Raw genomic sequence first — 13,407 nt, forward strand, 5'->3', positions numbered from 1 at the left:
CAGAAAGAAGATTTCTTCAGACAAAATCATGTTCCTTTTCAGGAGAGATTCTTTCTGAAATTATTTGCATTAGAAGGTTTTTACAGTAATGTTTAAAATTCATTGCATAAGAAATACTGTGTCATGAAGGAAAAAAAAAAGACAAAATGAATTCTGCCTTTTAAGCCTCAGTTAAAAAAGAAAAGGGATATCTTGGACACACCATCTTTAGACAAGGGGAAGGGTGGGTTCAAGAGAACATGTCAGATGTTCACACTGGGGCACAATGGCAAAAGCAGCTCTGCAAGACTGGCAGGTATTTTTTTCTCTACAGTCTGTTGAAAAGACAGACTGATTCCTTTCCTAGGGACAGCAGAGAAGTGTATTAAGCTTTGGTTCATTCCCAGCATTCAGTGAAGAGAGTTTTTGGGAAAGGTGCCAGATACTATGGACCAAGTTCAGCTCCAGCCCAAGCAGACAGAATTCCCACTGAAATCAATGGGAGTTGCACCTGCTGACTTTGGAGTTGAATATGGCCCAATATGTGGATACTATAAAGGTTCTGTTTCCAAAGTTTCTTCTGGCTTGTTTTGTGGGAATGCAGACCTGGCGCCAGGAACGTCAGAAGACCAATAAATTCACTATGGGAACTTCCAGACAAATGACAACTCTCCCCCACAAAACAAATCCAGAAGCTCACACGATGCTGAAGGACAAATTGCCAGTGTTCCCCCAGTTCATTTGCATGAATACCAGTTCCAGAAATGCTGTGAGAGAAGAAAATGGGGAGTGTGTGGCTGGGAGAGATACGAGGGGAAATGCTTTGATTGGTTTGTCCAAATTATTTGGATAAATATTTAAATGATCCCAAATGTTTGTTAACTTGCAAGTTAACAAAAAGTGGTCCTAAGTCACTAAGGAGTGTATATTATATTTATACAAACTATTTGATGGCTGGTCTCAAGAACTGCTATTCTACATCTTCCCAATTTGGATGGAATTTAAGCTGTGACTGTCTCCAGGGGCAGAATAAAAGTCCAGACAGGCTAGAGGAGTCCATCCAGAAAAAAAAGCAGTAGCTTGAATGTATCCACGTGGCACTGAATACAGAGGAGTTAACAAAGGCATTATGTAAAGGAGCCAGTTTGTCTCTGTTGGGGTTATAATTGGCTGGTAACTGGGATTTAAACAAGTGAGATTCAAAGTCCATTTTTTGAGTAATTGCTGTATAATGGCACCAGTCTCCTCGGAAAGCACACGTGTTCTTGGCAAGTGGTTTGGAGGTAGTGGAAGCACAGGAAGAGAAAGTTAAGAGCACGACACAAGAAATAGTCTTGAAGGCCCTGCATTACAAAAGTAGTCAGTTTTAATTCTTTCAAAATTCTAAATAAAACCAGCATTAGATTCACAGCCTGTATGCTGATTTAACCTAAAGTTTGAAAGTATTTAAAGTTCATATTTCTAGTTCATTTCCTTGATAACACAAACCAAGAACTTTCTGTATTTGACTAACTTATTTAAATGCAGTCGTTTTCTAAACAAGGTGTGGAGAAGGAGACACTTCATTTCATGGGCATTGTGCTCACTCTAAACACTCACACGTGGAAAAAGGGTAAGGACAGAGGAAGGGGTTAAAGGCAGGGAGTGCCCGGGTGCTGATCTGATGGAAACCCATCTTTCAAAGGAATATTGTAACTTCTTGTAGTTGGCATGTCCTGGAATAAAAACTGTTTTAAGATTTCTTTTCCAAGCTGCTTATGATTAACAACTTTCTTTCCATGTCCTCCATCTCTAGCCCAATATTCCTTCTTCTACCACTAAACCCATATGAGTCATCCCTTTTAAAATCCGTGGTGGTCACACAGAGCACTCACACACACACAGAGCAAATTAGGGGAAAATTGATGTCAAGACCTATCGAGTATGAAGGGCCTTTTAAAACCAGCCTTCAGAATGTGCTAATATTTACACATTCCCAAACCACCTGGAAATATGTTCCAACAGCTTTAAAGCATTTGCAATATGATTTAGATGTATATGCAGCCATTCAGGGTTGCACATTAATTTACCCTAAAATCCAATTTGATCCAATCCATGATTTGATGTCTTTGAAAAAATACCTACCCAGCCCTGGATTTTATAGGAAGTCAAAAATCTTATTTCAGCCAAGAGGGAGTCAGGGTTTTTTCCTTGAACAATTTTGAGAAACTTTTTTTTTTTTTGCTTTTTATGCTGGAGATACAATTTATTAGTCTTAAGGCTGTGCTTTTCCATAATATTTTTGAATAAATGCTTTATTTCTTCTTGTAAATGTGAGATAGTTTGGAGTTCTTTAGATTTGAAGGAGTTTTGATGATAGCATGTAATTGAAGTGATGGAAATGTGAATAAAGATGAACACGTATTTTTGCATATATTGTGCTTTTATAATGTTTAGGTCCTTTTATTCTGTATAGAACTCTATCAAATGTTTGATATAAATTAATACCTACAGCCTATAATTCCATTATTTAATCCCCTGTTTACTTTATTTTGGGTTCCATTTATATGTTCTGCCAAACTAGAACAAATAATCTTAACTTTCATATATTCAGCTCCATCTTGAGTCAGCTGCAAATGTAGAGACAAACAAGAATTTTATTTTGAAATCTATCATAAAATAAGTGGTTGTATATCTAAAGTTTAAAAAAAACCCCAAACATCCCCCCCCCAAAAAAAAAAAAAAAAAAAGGAAGCAGATTGGGCTCTTTTAATGCTCCTGCACGTAACAGGGGTGAGCTTAAAGTCACTGGAGTAAATTCTTCACCTGTATTTCTTTCTTTACAGCAGCAATAATTATTCTCCTTACAAATGAACTGTGACATTTAATTGCCTATAAACACATTATAAGATCTAGTGATGATGTTACTAATCAATTGGAAAATGCAGCAAGTTTCTTCCAGGTATTGATACAAGCACGTCCCTCTCACTGCCGTGGATCAGCATCACATCATCCCTGGGCCTGGTTCACAGAATCCTGGAATGGTTTGAGTTGGAAGGGGCTTTAAACATCTTCTCTTTCCACCTCCTTTGCCATGGGCTGCAACACCTTTGCTAGACCAGGTTGCTTCATGTTCCATCCACATCCATATTTAAGTTTAAGATGTGAAAACCCAAAGTGGTCAATGAAAATACCACATAATACAGTAGGGACAGACCCTTGCTGCACAGTACATGGGGTAAAAATCAGATCCCTCTCCTTGTTAACTTGGTGAAATCCTTGCTGGTGATGTTAAAGCTCAAATGCACGTTGCTTTGAAAGAGTTAATAATACAAGATTAATAGCTGTTATAAGCACGTTGCAGACATCGGGAGGTTGTGCTATAAAATGCAATAAGCACATCAACAGATGGCCTGGTGGATGCTCATAAGCCACGGTTACAGGCACGCAATTGACCTGTTGGACTCTGCACCAATCTCCACAACTGACTGGCCACGTCTTCCAACACCTCCCAGGCACTCATTAACTCTTTGTAAACTATTTACACACACGCCATTAATATGCAGCATGATCACCTCAACACTGCCTGCAACAGGAGCAGGATAGAGCCCTAATTACTTGCAACAGTTTATTAATTCAATCCATTAACAGGAGGCAGGTTCTGACAGCCGGAGTGGGGAACCAGCAGGCGCTGGGAGCAGCTGGTCCCCTGCACCTCTGGCTCACTGTGCTCACCTTCGAGGTGCCTTTTGTCACAAATTTCTCACACCCAGAAGCACAAGAGGGGACGCAGGCACGGGGTCTGGTAGGGAAAGGGTTTGGCTGCTGCTGTGCCGTGCCACAAAGGCTCAGCGTGGCTGCAGAGTGCACTGACAGCCCTTTAAAACCCTGTCAAAAAGGCACAAACATCAGCATAATTTATCGGTGGCTATTTTAGGCAGGTGCACGGGAACTCTAAATATATGGCATTCACCGCTTGCTGCAGTTGCTATGGATATGATATCTCAGGCCTGTAACTAGGGTTATAAATGCTGTTGTGTGCTTATTATTGTTGTTGTTATTAAAACATGAATTTTATAGTTATTCCTACTCAGCTGCTGCCCTTAAATCATCCACGTAACTGCATATCCCTGGTTTGAAGGAGGGATGTGAATGGGAAAGAGGTAATAAACAGTACCCTTTCTTCCTTCTGCTTTTTCTTTCCTCCAGAAGGGAACAATCTTCAGCTCCTGCTTGCAGTAGTTTTAGGGCCAGGAGAAATAGAAATCACTCAGAGCCAAAGAAATATCCTTCATTTGGGTCTATCTGATCAGCTTTCTGGTAGTTAAATCTTTCACACATCAAACGTGTCCAATTGTTGAGGTTTTTTTCCCCTTCTCTTTGTCCTAAGAGGTTGTTCTCCTGCAGCTGCAGGATTCTGCACAGCCCTCTCCATGTTGCAGTGAGATGTTCACTTCTACCCTATTCCTGCAGATCTGGGAAAGAGAAGATAGTCAGAGGCCAAAGAGGCTCTACAGACAGAGGAGTTAATAATGCCAACCTGCCCACCCAGCATCCATCTGAGGTGTGCTGTGCTCCTGTCCCCTTGCAGGGAGGAGCAGTCAGGAGCATCCTCCTGCAGTCAGGAGCTTGTGAAGGTCATTGGTACAGGGTGTGATTCAATACAGAGCAAAAACTGGCAAAAAGTGAAAAACGTGGTAGAAAGGGGCAACCCACATTTTGCCCGGCTTGTTATGAGTCCATAAAATGCTGTTTATAAGGGACATTTGGAGGGGGGGAAAGAGTGAATTCCCAGAAAGAAGGATTTCTGTTTGTCTTTCAGGTGTACAAAACCCACTCACCCGGGCTGTGTAAAAGATGTATCACTCACCCAGGCAGAATTCCCACCTGGAACTCTTACCTACCCACACCTCCCCACAACAAGAACGTTCACCCTGAAGCAGAGGCTGAACAAGGTGAGCTGGCAGCAGCTCCTGGAGCAGACGAGGTGGCTGCAGTGGGTGCTCTCAGCTGCTGGCCCATGGCAAAGAGCTGCAGAGACCTTCCAAAAAGCAGCCCCTGGAGCAGACAGAGGCAGTGCTCCGTGGTGGCTGACCTTCATCCCAGGGAGCTGACATGGCTGGAGAAGGCAGGAGAATAAATTTCAGCAGCTCCTTTCTGCCGGTAATACAAAATGTTCAGAGGCATAAAGGTTATGACAAGCAAGCGTCTGGTAAAGAGGTCAGGCTGCCCTGAATGTGCTGCAGAAGCCAAAATAAAGTCTAGTCAAGCCTATACGGAGTCCGAGCACCGAGGCAGGGGAATGAGTGAGGCCTCTTCCTCCCCAGTGGTGGCCCCAGAAAGCAGTGGTGAGGCTGCTGTTAAAACAAAAGTATGGCTGAGTATGAGGATATTTGCCTTGGGCAGATATATGTTTTGAGAGACCAGGGTCAGTGGCTGTTTTAACCAAGTTGTTTCATCCCCACTGCCACATTTTCTGAGTTTTCCACTTAAGTGGCATTTTAAACAGGACACAGGTATGCTGGTGGCATTCAGCATCATGCTCTAGAGGGTAAAATGTGTGCGTGTAACCAGGTGTTTGTCCATCTATCTCAGGGACTACAAAGCAGTGGACAAAGGGGGAGCACAAAGCCTAGTGCAAACAGAGAGGAGGAATGATTGTAGAACCAACAGGATAGAGAAGAGGAGCCATCATTTTATGATTTCATCATGAAGCAATAATTGTTATGAAAACTAACTTTAATTTGTGCAAATTATAACTTTAATTTTTGCACAGGGTACAGGAACAGTGTGCTTGAGGTTTTCATTGTCAAGGATATGACCATGGTGTGGTTGCACATGTCGAAAAATCCTGATTTAAACATCTTCACTGAAAAGACCAGGAGCCCTGCTGGAGAAAGATGCCAACATACAGGAGCCAGATCTGATTAAAAGAGTGCACTACAGCTAAGCATGTGCAAGTGCATGGCTGGCACTGGAAGCTGCTGAACATGGGAAAGCATGAGGAAACATGAACATTGCACACAGCTCTCCTCTTAGGAGGTTAAGAGAACAGAGCTATGGGCACCTGGGCATTCACAGAAAAAGGAACTCCTCCCTCATACCTCCACAGAATAAAAGGTAAAGACATCCTGGCAGAATCCAGCCAGAAAATTACAAATTATGAATTTCACATCAAGCTCAGGAGGATGGAGAGCACTGCAAATGCCTCCCGTTCAACAATGTGCTGTTATTACCAGATTTTTAAAAACTTTTTAAAAGAATCTGTCAGATTCCACAAACAAACAATGTTATGACACCTATAGGGCTGTGTTTATATGAGAACTGTGAGCTCTTTGGGGGCACAGCACATCTTTCTGCTCTCTGCCTGTATGTCACCCAGTACAACAGGCTTGTCCACGACTTACCCTATTCGCCAAAGTAATGAAAGAAAGGCTATGTGACAAAAATAAAAGTTCTTTATGACAGCAGAATGATGAAGGATAGACATGCAGTTCCCACTTCAGCTCTGCCTTTACACAACAATACATTAATTGGCAAATAAGAGATTACAATTTATGCTGCATCAATGCCATGACATGCACAGAGAGGACACTTGTTCTGCTCAGAACCGGCGCCCATAGCAGCCACAGCTGTACCAAGCAACAGTAAAAATTTATGGCACATGAAGATCTCTCTGGTTCAATTTGAGGACATGAGAGCCTGTGTGTGGTTGATAAAATCAACGATAGACACACACATGGCAGTCCAGGATGGTTTCAGGTGAAAATGCCTGATTTCCCTACAAGGAATCTCAGGGGGGTTGTGCTACCACCCAAATGCACATAGTTTTGAGTTATTCTTGAATTATTGACAGAGTCCTGCATAGGTGTGCTCATGTGGCAGTCCTGGCCCTGTTGTACTCAGTGATGACCTTCCCTTCAATTTCTGTGACACAGAATTGAACCTTTCTGTCTTTCCTAAGGGCTACGAGAGCTGATGAGTAACTCAGACAACTGGACCATTCTCACAAGGCAAACAGTAGAAGAATGGATGTAGAAACTACAAGAAGAAAAACATGTACAGTACAAGGTTGTTGAAAATGATGGGGTAGCATCACTGAAGGATATTGTAATACAAGATGCTCAAGAGAATTCAGGTTTAAATGAAAAAACTTAATTTTGACATTTGCATTAATAATGTGACATTTGCAAATTTCTTAATGTACTTAAAAAAAAAACAACAACCAACAGCCTAGAATATAGCTAATGCTCACAGATGTCTGCTTTCTTATACTTCAGCATCATTTTGCTATCTCCCCATGCCAAAGTATTGCAACAAATCTGTGATTACTCAGGACACCCATATGCCGTGCAGCATGGCTACTACGAGCTCCGGTGAAACAGCGGGAACACGGCCCACGTCTTCCGATTCCGAAAAGCCCAAACCTCTTCTGCTTCAACTCAGCCTGTGTCCCCACCATTTGGGGCCTGGGTGTCCAATGTCATTGAGGGATACGAGTGAAGAGCTGAGAAACAGAGTGACAGTGTTGGAGCGTTGGATGGGACAGTGAGCACGCAAGGGGAGGACAGTGAGTGTGGATGGGGAGGTGTTCCACCGTGGTTTGTCCCCTGCACTGGGCCAAACCTTGGCATCTCTGTCCCTTGCTCCTGACCCACACCCCAGGGAGCAACGCTCCAGGGTCAGCCCTGGGCCCTGCTCAGTATGAAACTGAGGAGCAGCTTCCATTAAATGCCATAAATAAATAAACATGCCATGTAAAAATCCCAGCTATAGATCTCTCCTTCCTCCTAACACCATCCCTGCCTTTTTAATATGTTTAATTAAATTAATTAATTAATTAATTTGTCAGGAACACAGCAGCGTTTTCCCTGGAAGGGCTCGCTCGTGGGCTCTCCCGCCGCCCCACAGGATGCTCTCTGCTCATCCACCAGGTTTCCTTCTCCCGTTTCCCCGTTAGGGAAGGCCGGGACAGAGGCAGGAGCAGCGGCGGCCCCGCAGCATCCCGAGGCGCAGCATCTTCCCGGTCCCGCTCCGCTCCGGGTTTTTCTCGGCGCTCGCTCGCGCCGCCGCCGCCTCCGCGCGCGCCGCCGGCGCCGCCGCCGGGGCGAGGGGAGCCCGCGGGGGAAGGGAAGGCAGGCGCGAGCCCCGTCCCCGCGCGGCCGCAGAGCGGAGAAGCGCCGGCGGAGCGACGCCGAGCTCTTGTTTACCAGCGCTCACTCTCTGTCGTGCACAGGGAGGCAGCGCGGAGGAGAAGGAGGAGGAGGATTGAAGGGAGGGGGAGGCAGACGCGGCAGCAGAGCGCTGCGAACCCTGCTGCAAGCGAGCGGCGAATTAATCGGGAGGAGCAGTAGAGCAGCAGACCCTTCCCCCCCGTCTCCCTCCCCGCCCCGTTCCCTCCCCGGAGGAATTACAGACCCTTCGCAACAAGCTCCTGGGGTTTGACCTTCAGCAAACCGGATCGCCTTCCTCGCCCCCCGCAGCCCCCCCTGCTCACTCACACACACACAGACACACACACATACACACACCCACACCCCCACACCTCTCCCGGATCCCCCTCCCCCTGCCTTGGGCTGGGCAGCGCCGGGGGAAGGTTCGCAGCGCGCGCGCACCCAGAGGAGGAGGGAAAAGAGGAGGAAAGGGAGGAAAGGAAAAAAAAAAAAAAAAAAAAAGGAAAAGGACTTACAAATTCGCTGGGTGGTTTTTGTTGTTGTTGTTGTTGTCGTCGTCCTCCTCCCCCCCGCCCCCGCCGCGATGGCAAGGCGGCTCGGAGGGATGCGAAGAGGAGAGCTGCGGGGGGAGGAGGCGGGGTGCTGAGCGCTCCGCTCGCCCCGCTGCTGCTGCTGCTGCTGCCGCTGCTGCTGCTTTGTGTGTGTGTCCTGGATTCGGCTTTTTTTTCTTTTTTTTTTCTTTTTTTTTCTTTTTTTTTTTTTTTCTTTTTTGAGAAGGAGCTTGTGGCAGCCGCGCCGAGGAGAGGAAGAGGAGGAGTAGGGGGGAAGCCTTTTTAATTCATTTTCGACCCAAATTCTGCATTTCGAGCCTCTGCAGGCAGCCGGACTCGTGGTGGCGGCGGCGGTGTTGTTGTGGGTGGTGGTTGTGCGTGGGGTGTCCCCCCCAACCTCCCCGGCGGAGCGGGGAGCGGAGCCGCGGGGATCCCGCCGGGGCAGCCCCGTCCCCGCGCGGGGGGACGGCGGAGCTGTTGTTGTTTTGTAATAGGATTGTCTGGGTCGCGCCCCCCCCCTTCCCCTCCCTCCGCGGCCCTCCCAGTTTTTGTGTCTCTGTGTGTGTGCGTGTGTGCGGTGTTTGAAAATGGAGGTTGAAGATGCCGACTGCCAGCCCCGATGTGCCTCGTGTTTGCGGCTCCTGTGCACGATGTACCACCGCAGCCAGCGCTGAGGGGAGACGGCGGCGCCCCCCGCCCGCCGCCCCGAGCCCGCCCCGCCGCCCCGGAGACAGCGTCGCCCCGGGGCTTCCATGCCTTGTTGTTGTTGCCGTTAATACATCGTGAATATCTGTGTATTTTTGGTGTGGTTGCTCCGGAAGATCAACACCCAGGGACCTCAACAACCCTCCGGTTTGCCGCTCCGAAGGGTCGTGGTTTTTTTTTTTTTTTTCCCCTTCATTTCTTGAGGCAACGTGGATTTATTTACCCTGCCCTGCTGCTCCTCCGCCGCTCGTTATTTTTAGAGGACGGGGAGAGGAAAGAAAGCGAACAATTCTGGACTTCTTTTTGCTTTGTTTTGTTTTCGGAAAGGGGGATTTTGTCCAATTAAAGAAAGAGGAATGAAGTCTGGCGCTGGAGGAGGGTCCCTCGCCGTCGTCTGGGGGTTCCTGCTCGTCTTCGCCGCACTTTGTCTGTGGCCAACAAATGGGGAAAGTGAGTACAGTGCGTGCCCGGGGGGTGCGGCGAGGGACCCCGCCGTGAGGGAGCCCCCGAGTGAGGGGCTGCCGGGGAGGGGGCGAGGGCGGCGGCTGCCTGTGTGTGTTTGGGGGGGCGTGAGGGGGTTCCTGTGTTTGTGTGTGGGGGGCTCCCTGTGTGTGTGTGGGGGGGGGGTTATTCTGTGAATGTGTGTGTGTGCGTTTATGTGGGTGTTGTGCGCGTATGTGAGGGAATATTCAGTTCCTGTTAGTGCCACACCTTCAAGAACAATTCATTTTCAGATTGTTATTAATAACAAACATTGGCTCTGTGTGGATGCGTGAGGGGCTCCCTGTGTTTGGGTGTGTGTGTGAGGGGCTCCCTGTGTGTGTGAGGGGGCTGCCGAAGGGGTTCCCCGTGTGTGCCAAGGGGTTCCCTGTGTGTGTGAGGGGGTTCCCTGTGCGAGGGGCTCCCTCGCCGTGTGTGTGTGTGTGTGTGTGCGTGAGGGGCTTCCCTGCGTGTCTGGGCTGTGTGCGAGGGGCTCCCTGTCCCTGGGGGGCGGTTGTGAGGGCTCCCTGTTCGTACCGGGGTCCGTGTGAGGGGCTCCCTGCCCGTGCCTGTGAGGGGGGCTCCCGGGGCTCGCGCCGTTTCCCGCCGCGGCGCCGAGCGGGTCTCGCCCCTGCCCGCGGGGCTCTGCGTGTTTTCCTCCTGTTACGCGTCTGCTCCTCGAGCACGTTTAACAACCCGGGGCTGCGCCGCGTCTCCCTCCCTGCCATGCCCGCCTTCCTTCCCGCGAGGCGGCTGCCTGGTTGTACACACGGGTCGGCAGCACCGCAGCCCCGAGCCCGGCGGAGGGGGCCGTGCCCCTCCTTTGTGTCCCCCCCGAGCGCGGGGCAGCGCTCAGACGCCGCAGCCAGGGCTGCGAGCTGCGTAGTAAACACTCGCAGGCTGGGAAGGACGCCGCTCGCTTTCCCCGCATGGAAGGAGCTTGATCTCTGTCAATATTTAGAGGCTATATGCAATAACCTGCCGTAGCGAGTGAGGAATTCCTGGAAATGAACGCCTTGCCTTTTATTGCCGCTTTACCGCCGAGGAGGGGTTTCACTCGCTGTGCGCGGGGTGCGGAATTACGGCGGCATCCCGCAATCTAAAGGTCACAGGCTGCCGTTAATTTAAAAAAAAAAATTTAATTCGCACATTGACGCTTTACGTTTGTGGTGAAATAGAAAGGTTTGATGGCCGAACGCGCTGCGATCTTAGGGGTGATGCATTTTTCTAAGCGGCCGTGTTGCACCCAGCGCCGAGGCTGGAGCAGCGTGCGAGCCGCTTCCCCGGGAACGCCGGGAGAACGTGGATCGTGGTGCGGGCCCCGCTCCCTCCTGCTGCCGCGGATCCTCAGCCCATCCCCGCGGCCGCCCGCCTCGCTCGGGAGCTGCTAGAGCCCCGACTTTGTTTTTGTGCCTTTCCAACCTGTGATTGTGTTGCAGTGCCCGCCCCTCTCGGGCGCAGGGGGAATCGAGGGGGCAGGGAGGGCTGCGCTGCCATTGATTACACTGCAATCACCGCCGGATTAATCCCGGGGCTGATCGGTTTTCTCCTGGTATGTCGGGCTCACGCTGGATTGAGGATCTCTTGCATGAAATTAGCCTTCCCTTGTTTCCTGGAGTATCTCTGTGGACGGGGAGATGGTAAATGTGCCTTGGAGCCCAACCATTTTAAACAGTGCTCCCTCTCCTTCAGCGTCTGTAGAAACAGGGATGTTCCTGTACTGCATCCTGATGCTTTAATTTCTTCTGCCGTGTGTTTTTCAGTACCCTCCTGGAGCTGTTGTGTGCCTCTCTCCCCTTTCAGAAAGATACACGTTGTTGGAGGGAAGAAACGAGGAGATCAAATTTCTCCGTTTTAAATGTAAAGGGAAAGAATTTAGGAGGCAGGAGGGCTTTTCTAAAAGAAGTGGTTTCAGATTGAAAAGAAAGGGAAGTTCTTTGGATGCACTGGCAGTGAGGCTAAGTACACAAAAAAAGATAAGTGAGCAAGAAGCACATAGACGGAGCCTGTAATGCACGTTGAGTAATAATTATGTTTCGTTAGGCAGTAAATGCCTGTTAACTCATTTCAAATTAAGGCCTAGTTTTGGCTTTTGGGCCAGCCAGGGCTGGAGAGCTGCAGTCTTACTTCCATGAGTTGAACTTTTTGGCTAGAGCTGTTTTCAAGAGCGAAGATTAATCTTTAAGTTTAAAAACAAAACCCCCGTGCCCTTCGTCAGGGAAGGGCTTACAAAGGATCCAGTAGCGTGGAGAAACAGAGCAGGAGGAGGAGGAGATTTGGTGCATTCTTAAACTGCTAGGATACACACTTAGAATTGTTTTCCTTGTCTTACCTGGTACAAAGTACCTTGAAATAAAAATGCTCACCCAGCTCTGGCAATGAAGTAATGCAGGAAGAGTATGTTAGGATTTTAGGTTCTAGTCCTCTGAAGTGTTTGTGGTTACCACTTACCTAAAATGAGCATCCCGAATGAAATATCTTCTGAAGAAGATCCAGGCATTTAAATAAGGGAAGATATGCTGAAAAACTTGTCTTAGCTGAATACTGCCTCTAATCGATTGTCTTTGTAGTTTACAGTTTAATAGCCTTTGTTTTCACGAGTTATTGCTGAAAGAATTTTGCTGTTAGGGGGAAAAATGATCTCCAGAGCAGATGTTTTACATCTCTTCATATTCTTCTCTCTCCCCACAATAGTGGAAGGAAGATTAATCTTAATTTTTATTTGTTTTTCATATATACTGTGTCATAGCTAAAAGGCACTTCCATTTTCGGTCAAACAAGCAAGGCATTCCTAAATAGGAATACAAAGGAGTTACAACTGGAGGGGAGAGACCCATCCCTTTAATGCTAAATTATATAAAATGTGTGTGCATTTATGTGACAGAAACCTCTTTAAAATGCAGGTAGCTTCAGTGGAGAGCTTCTGATTCAGAAAAAGTAATTTAAAAATGCTGAGAATTCCCTGAGATTGTGTTAGAACGGCACAAAAATGGACATGAGAAGACCTTTCATTAAGCTAGAGTTTGTGGTGCTGTACCCGTGCGTTTGATGTGTAAAGCTACAACTGTTGGAGGCTGTTTGATGCTGGGGGTGGGTTTAGGATGAGGCATAAACACAGTGTGTTTTCTTCTTTTTCTCCCTAGAGCATGATGGGGGGTTTGATTTTCAGTGTATTTACAGAGGGAATGTCTAGGAGGGAACGGCTTAAACACTTAGAAGGAAAATAATAGTTTTAGGTGTGATAATACTTCAGATTGATGGATATCTTGATGGGTCTGCTCATGTTAGCGCCGAGCTTTTGTTTGTCTATCCAGGCTGGATGTTGTGTTTCTGATAATGAACAGTAGCTCATGCTGATGCTTAATCTCTCTCCCAGGTTGCTTAGTAAAGCTCTCATGACCTGCTGAGTGTCGGCGTTACGCACACCTCGCTTTTGCATCAGCATTTTCCTGTACACCCAGTGGTTAGGGAATGTTGGTAACTGGGAGTTGGATAATTCCTGCTGTAATTGAGGTTGTGAGTAGAAAATGCCAGAGCCG

The 13,407-nt window shown here is 47.7% G+C and overlaps 2 protein-coding genes across 5 annotated transcripts in view; one reads left to right on the forward strand and one right to left on the reverse strand.

Moving 5' to 3' along the window:
* Positions 1-2,731: 2,731 nt before the first annotated feature.
* Positions 2,732-9,443, reverse strand: LOC121354272. Of its 3 annotated transcripts, XR_005955250.1 has the most exons (3): positions 8,377-9,443; positions 4,859-5,077; positions 2,732-4,433 (listed from the first exon to the last, which is right to left on the reverse strand). XR_005955250.1 is itself a non-coding variant. In XM_041468725.1 (2 exons), exons 1-2 carry the CDS (start codon positions 9,435-9,437, stop codon positions 7,401-7,403), a joined length of 855 nt encoding a protein of 284 aa, XP_041324659.1. In that variant the 5' UTR covers positions 9,438-9,443; the 3' UTR covers positions 5,769-7,400. The 3 variants fall into 3 exon arrangements, 2 of the variants coding, with proteins under 2 accessions (XP_041324659.1, XP_041324658.1); XM_041468725.1 differs by lacking the exons at positions 2,732-4,433; positions 4,859-5,077 and adding an exon at positions 5,769-7,465 and having other exon boundaries at positions 8,648-9,443; XM_041468724.1 differs by lacking the exons at positions 2,732-4,433; positions 4,859-5,077 and adding an exon at positions 5,769-7,465.
* Positions 9,444-9,522: 79 nt separating this feature from the next.
* IGF1R (insulin like growth factor 1 receptor) overlaps positions 9,523-13,407 on the forward strand; it is a 165,653-nt gene continuing 161,768 nt past the window's right edge. For both annotated transcript variants that reach the window (XM_041468722.1, XM_041468723.1), the window contains exon 1: positions 9,523-9,838. In XM_041468722.1, coding sequence (XP_041324656.1) covers positions 9,745-9,838 — 94 coding nt within the window. In that variant the 5' untranslated portion in view covers positions 9,523-9,744. The remainder of the gene's footprint in view (positions 9,839-13,407) is intronic.

Source organism: Pyrgilauda ruficollis, unplaced genomic scaffold (genome assembly GCF_017590135.1).
Source record: "Pyrgilauda ruficollis isolate IOZ18807 unplaced genomic scaffold, ASM1759013v1 scaffold23, whole genome shotgun sequence".
Classification (NCBI taxonomy): domain Eukaryota; kingdom Metazoa; phylum Chordata; class Aves; order Passeriformes; family Passeridae; genus Pyrgilauda; species Pyrgilauda ruficollis.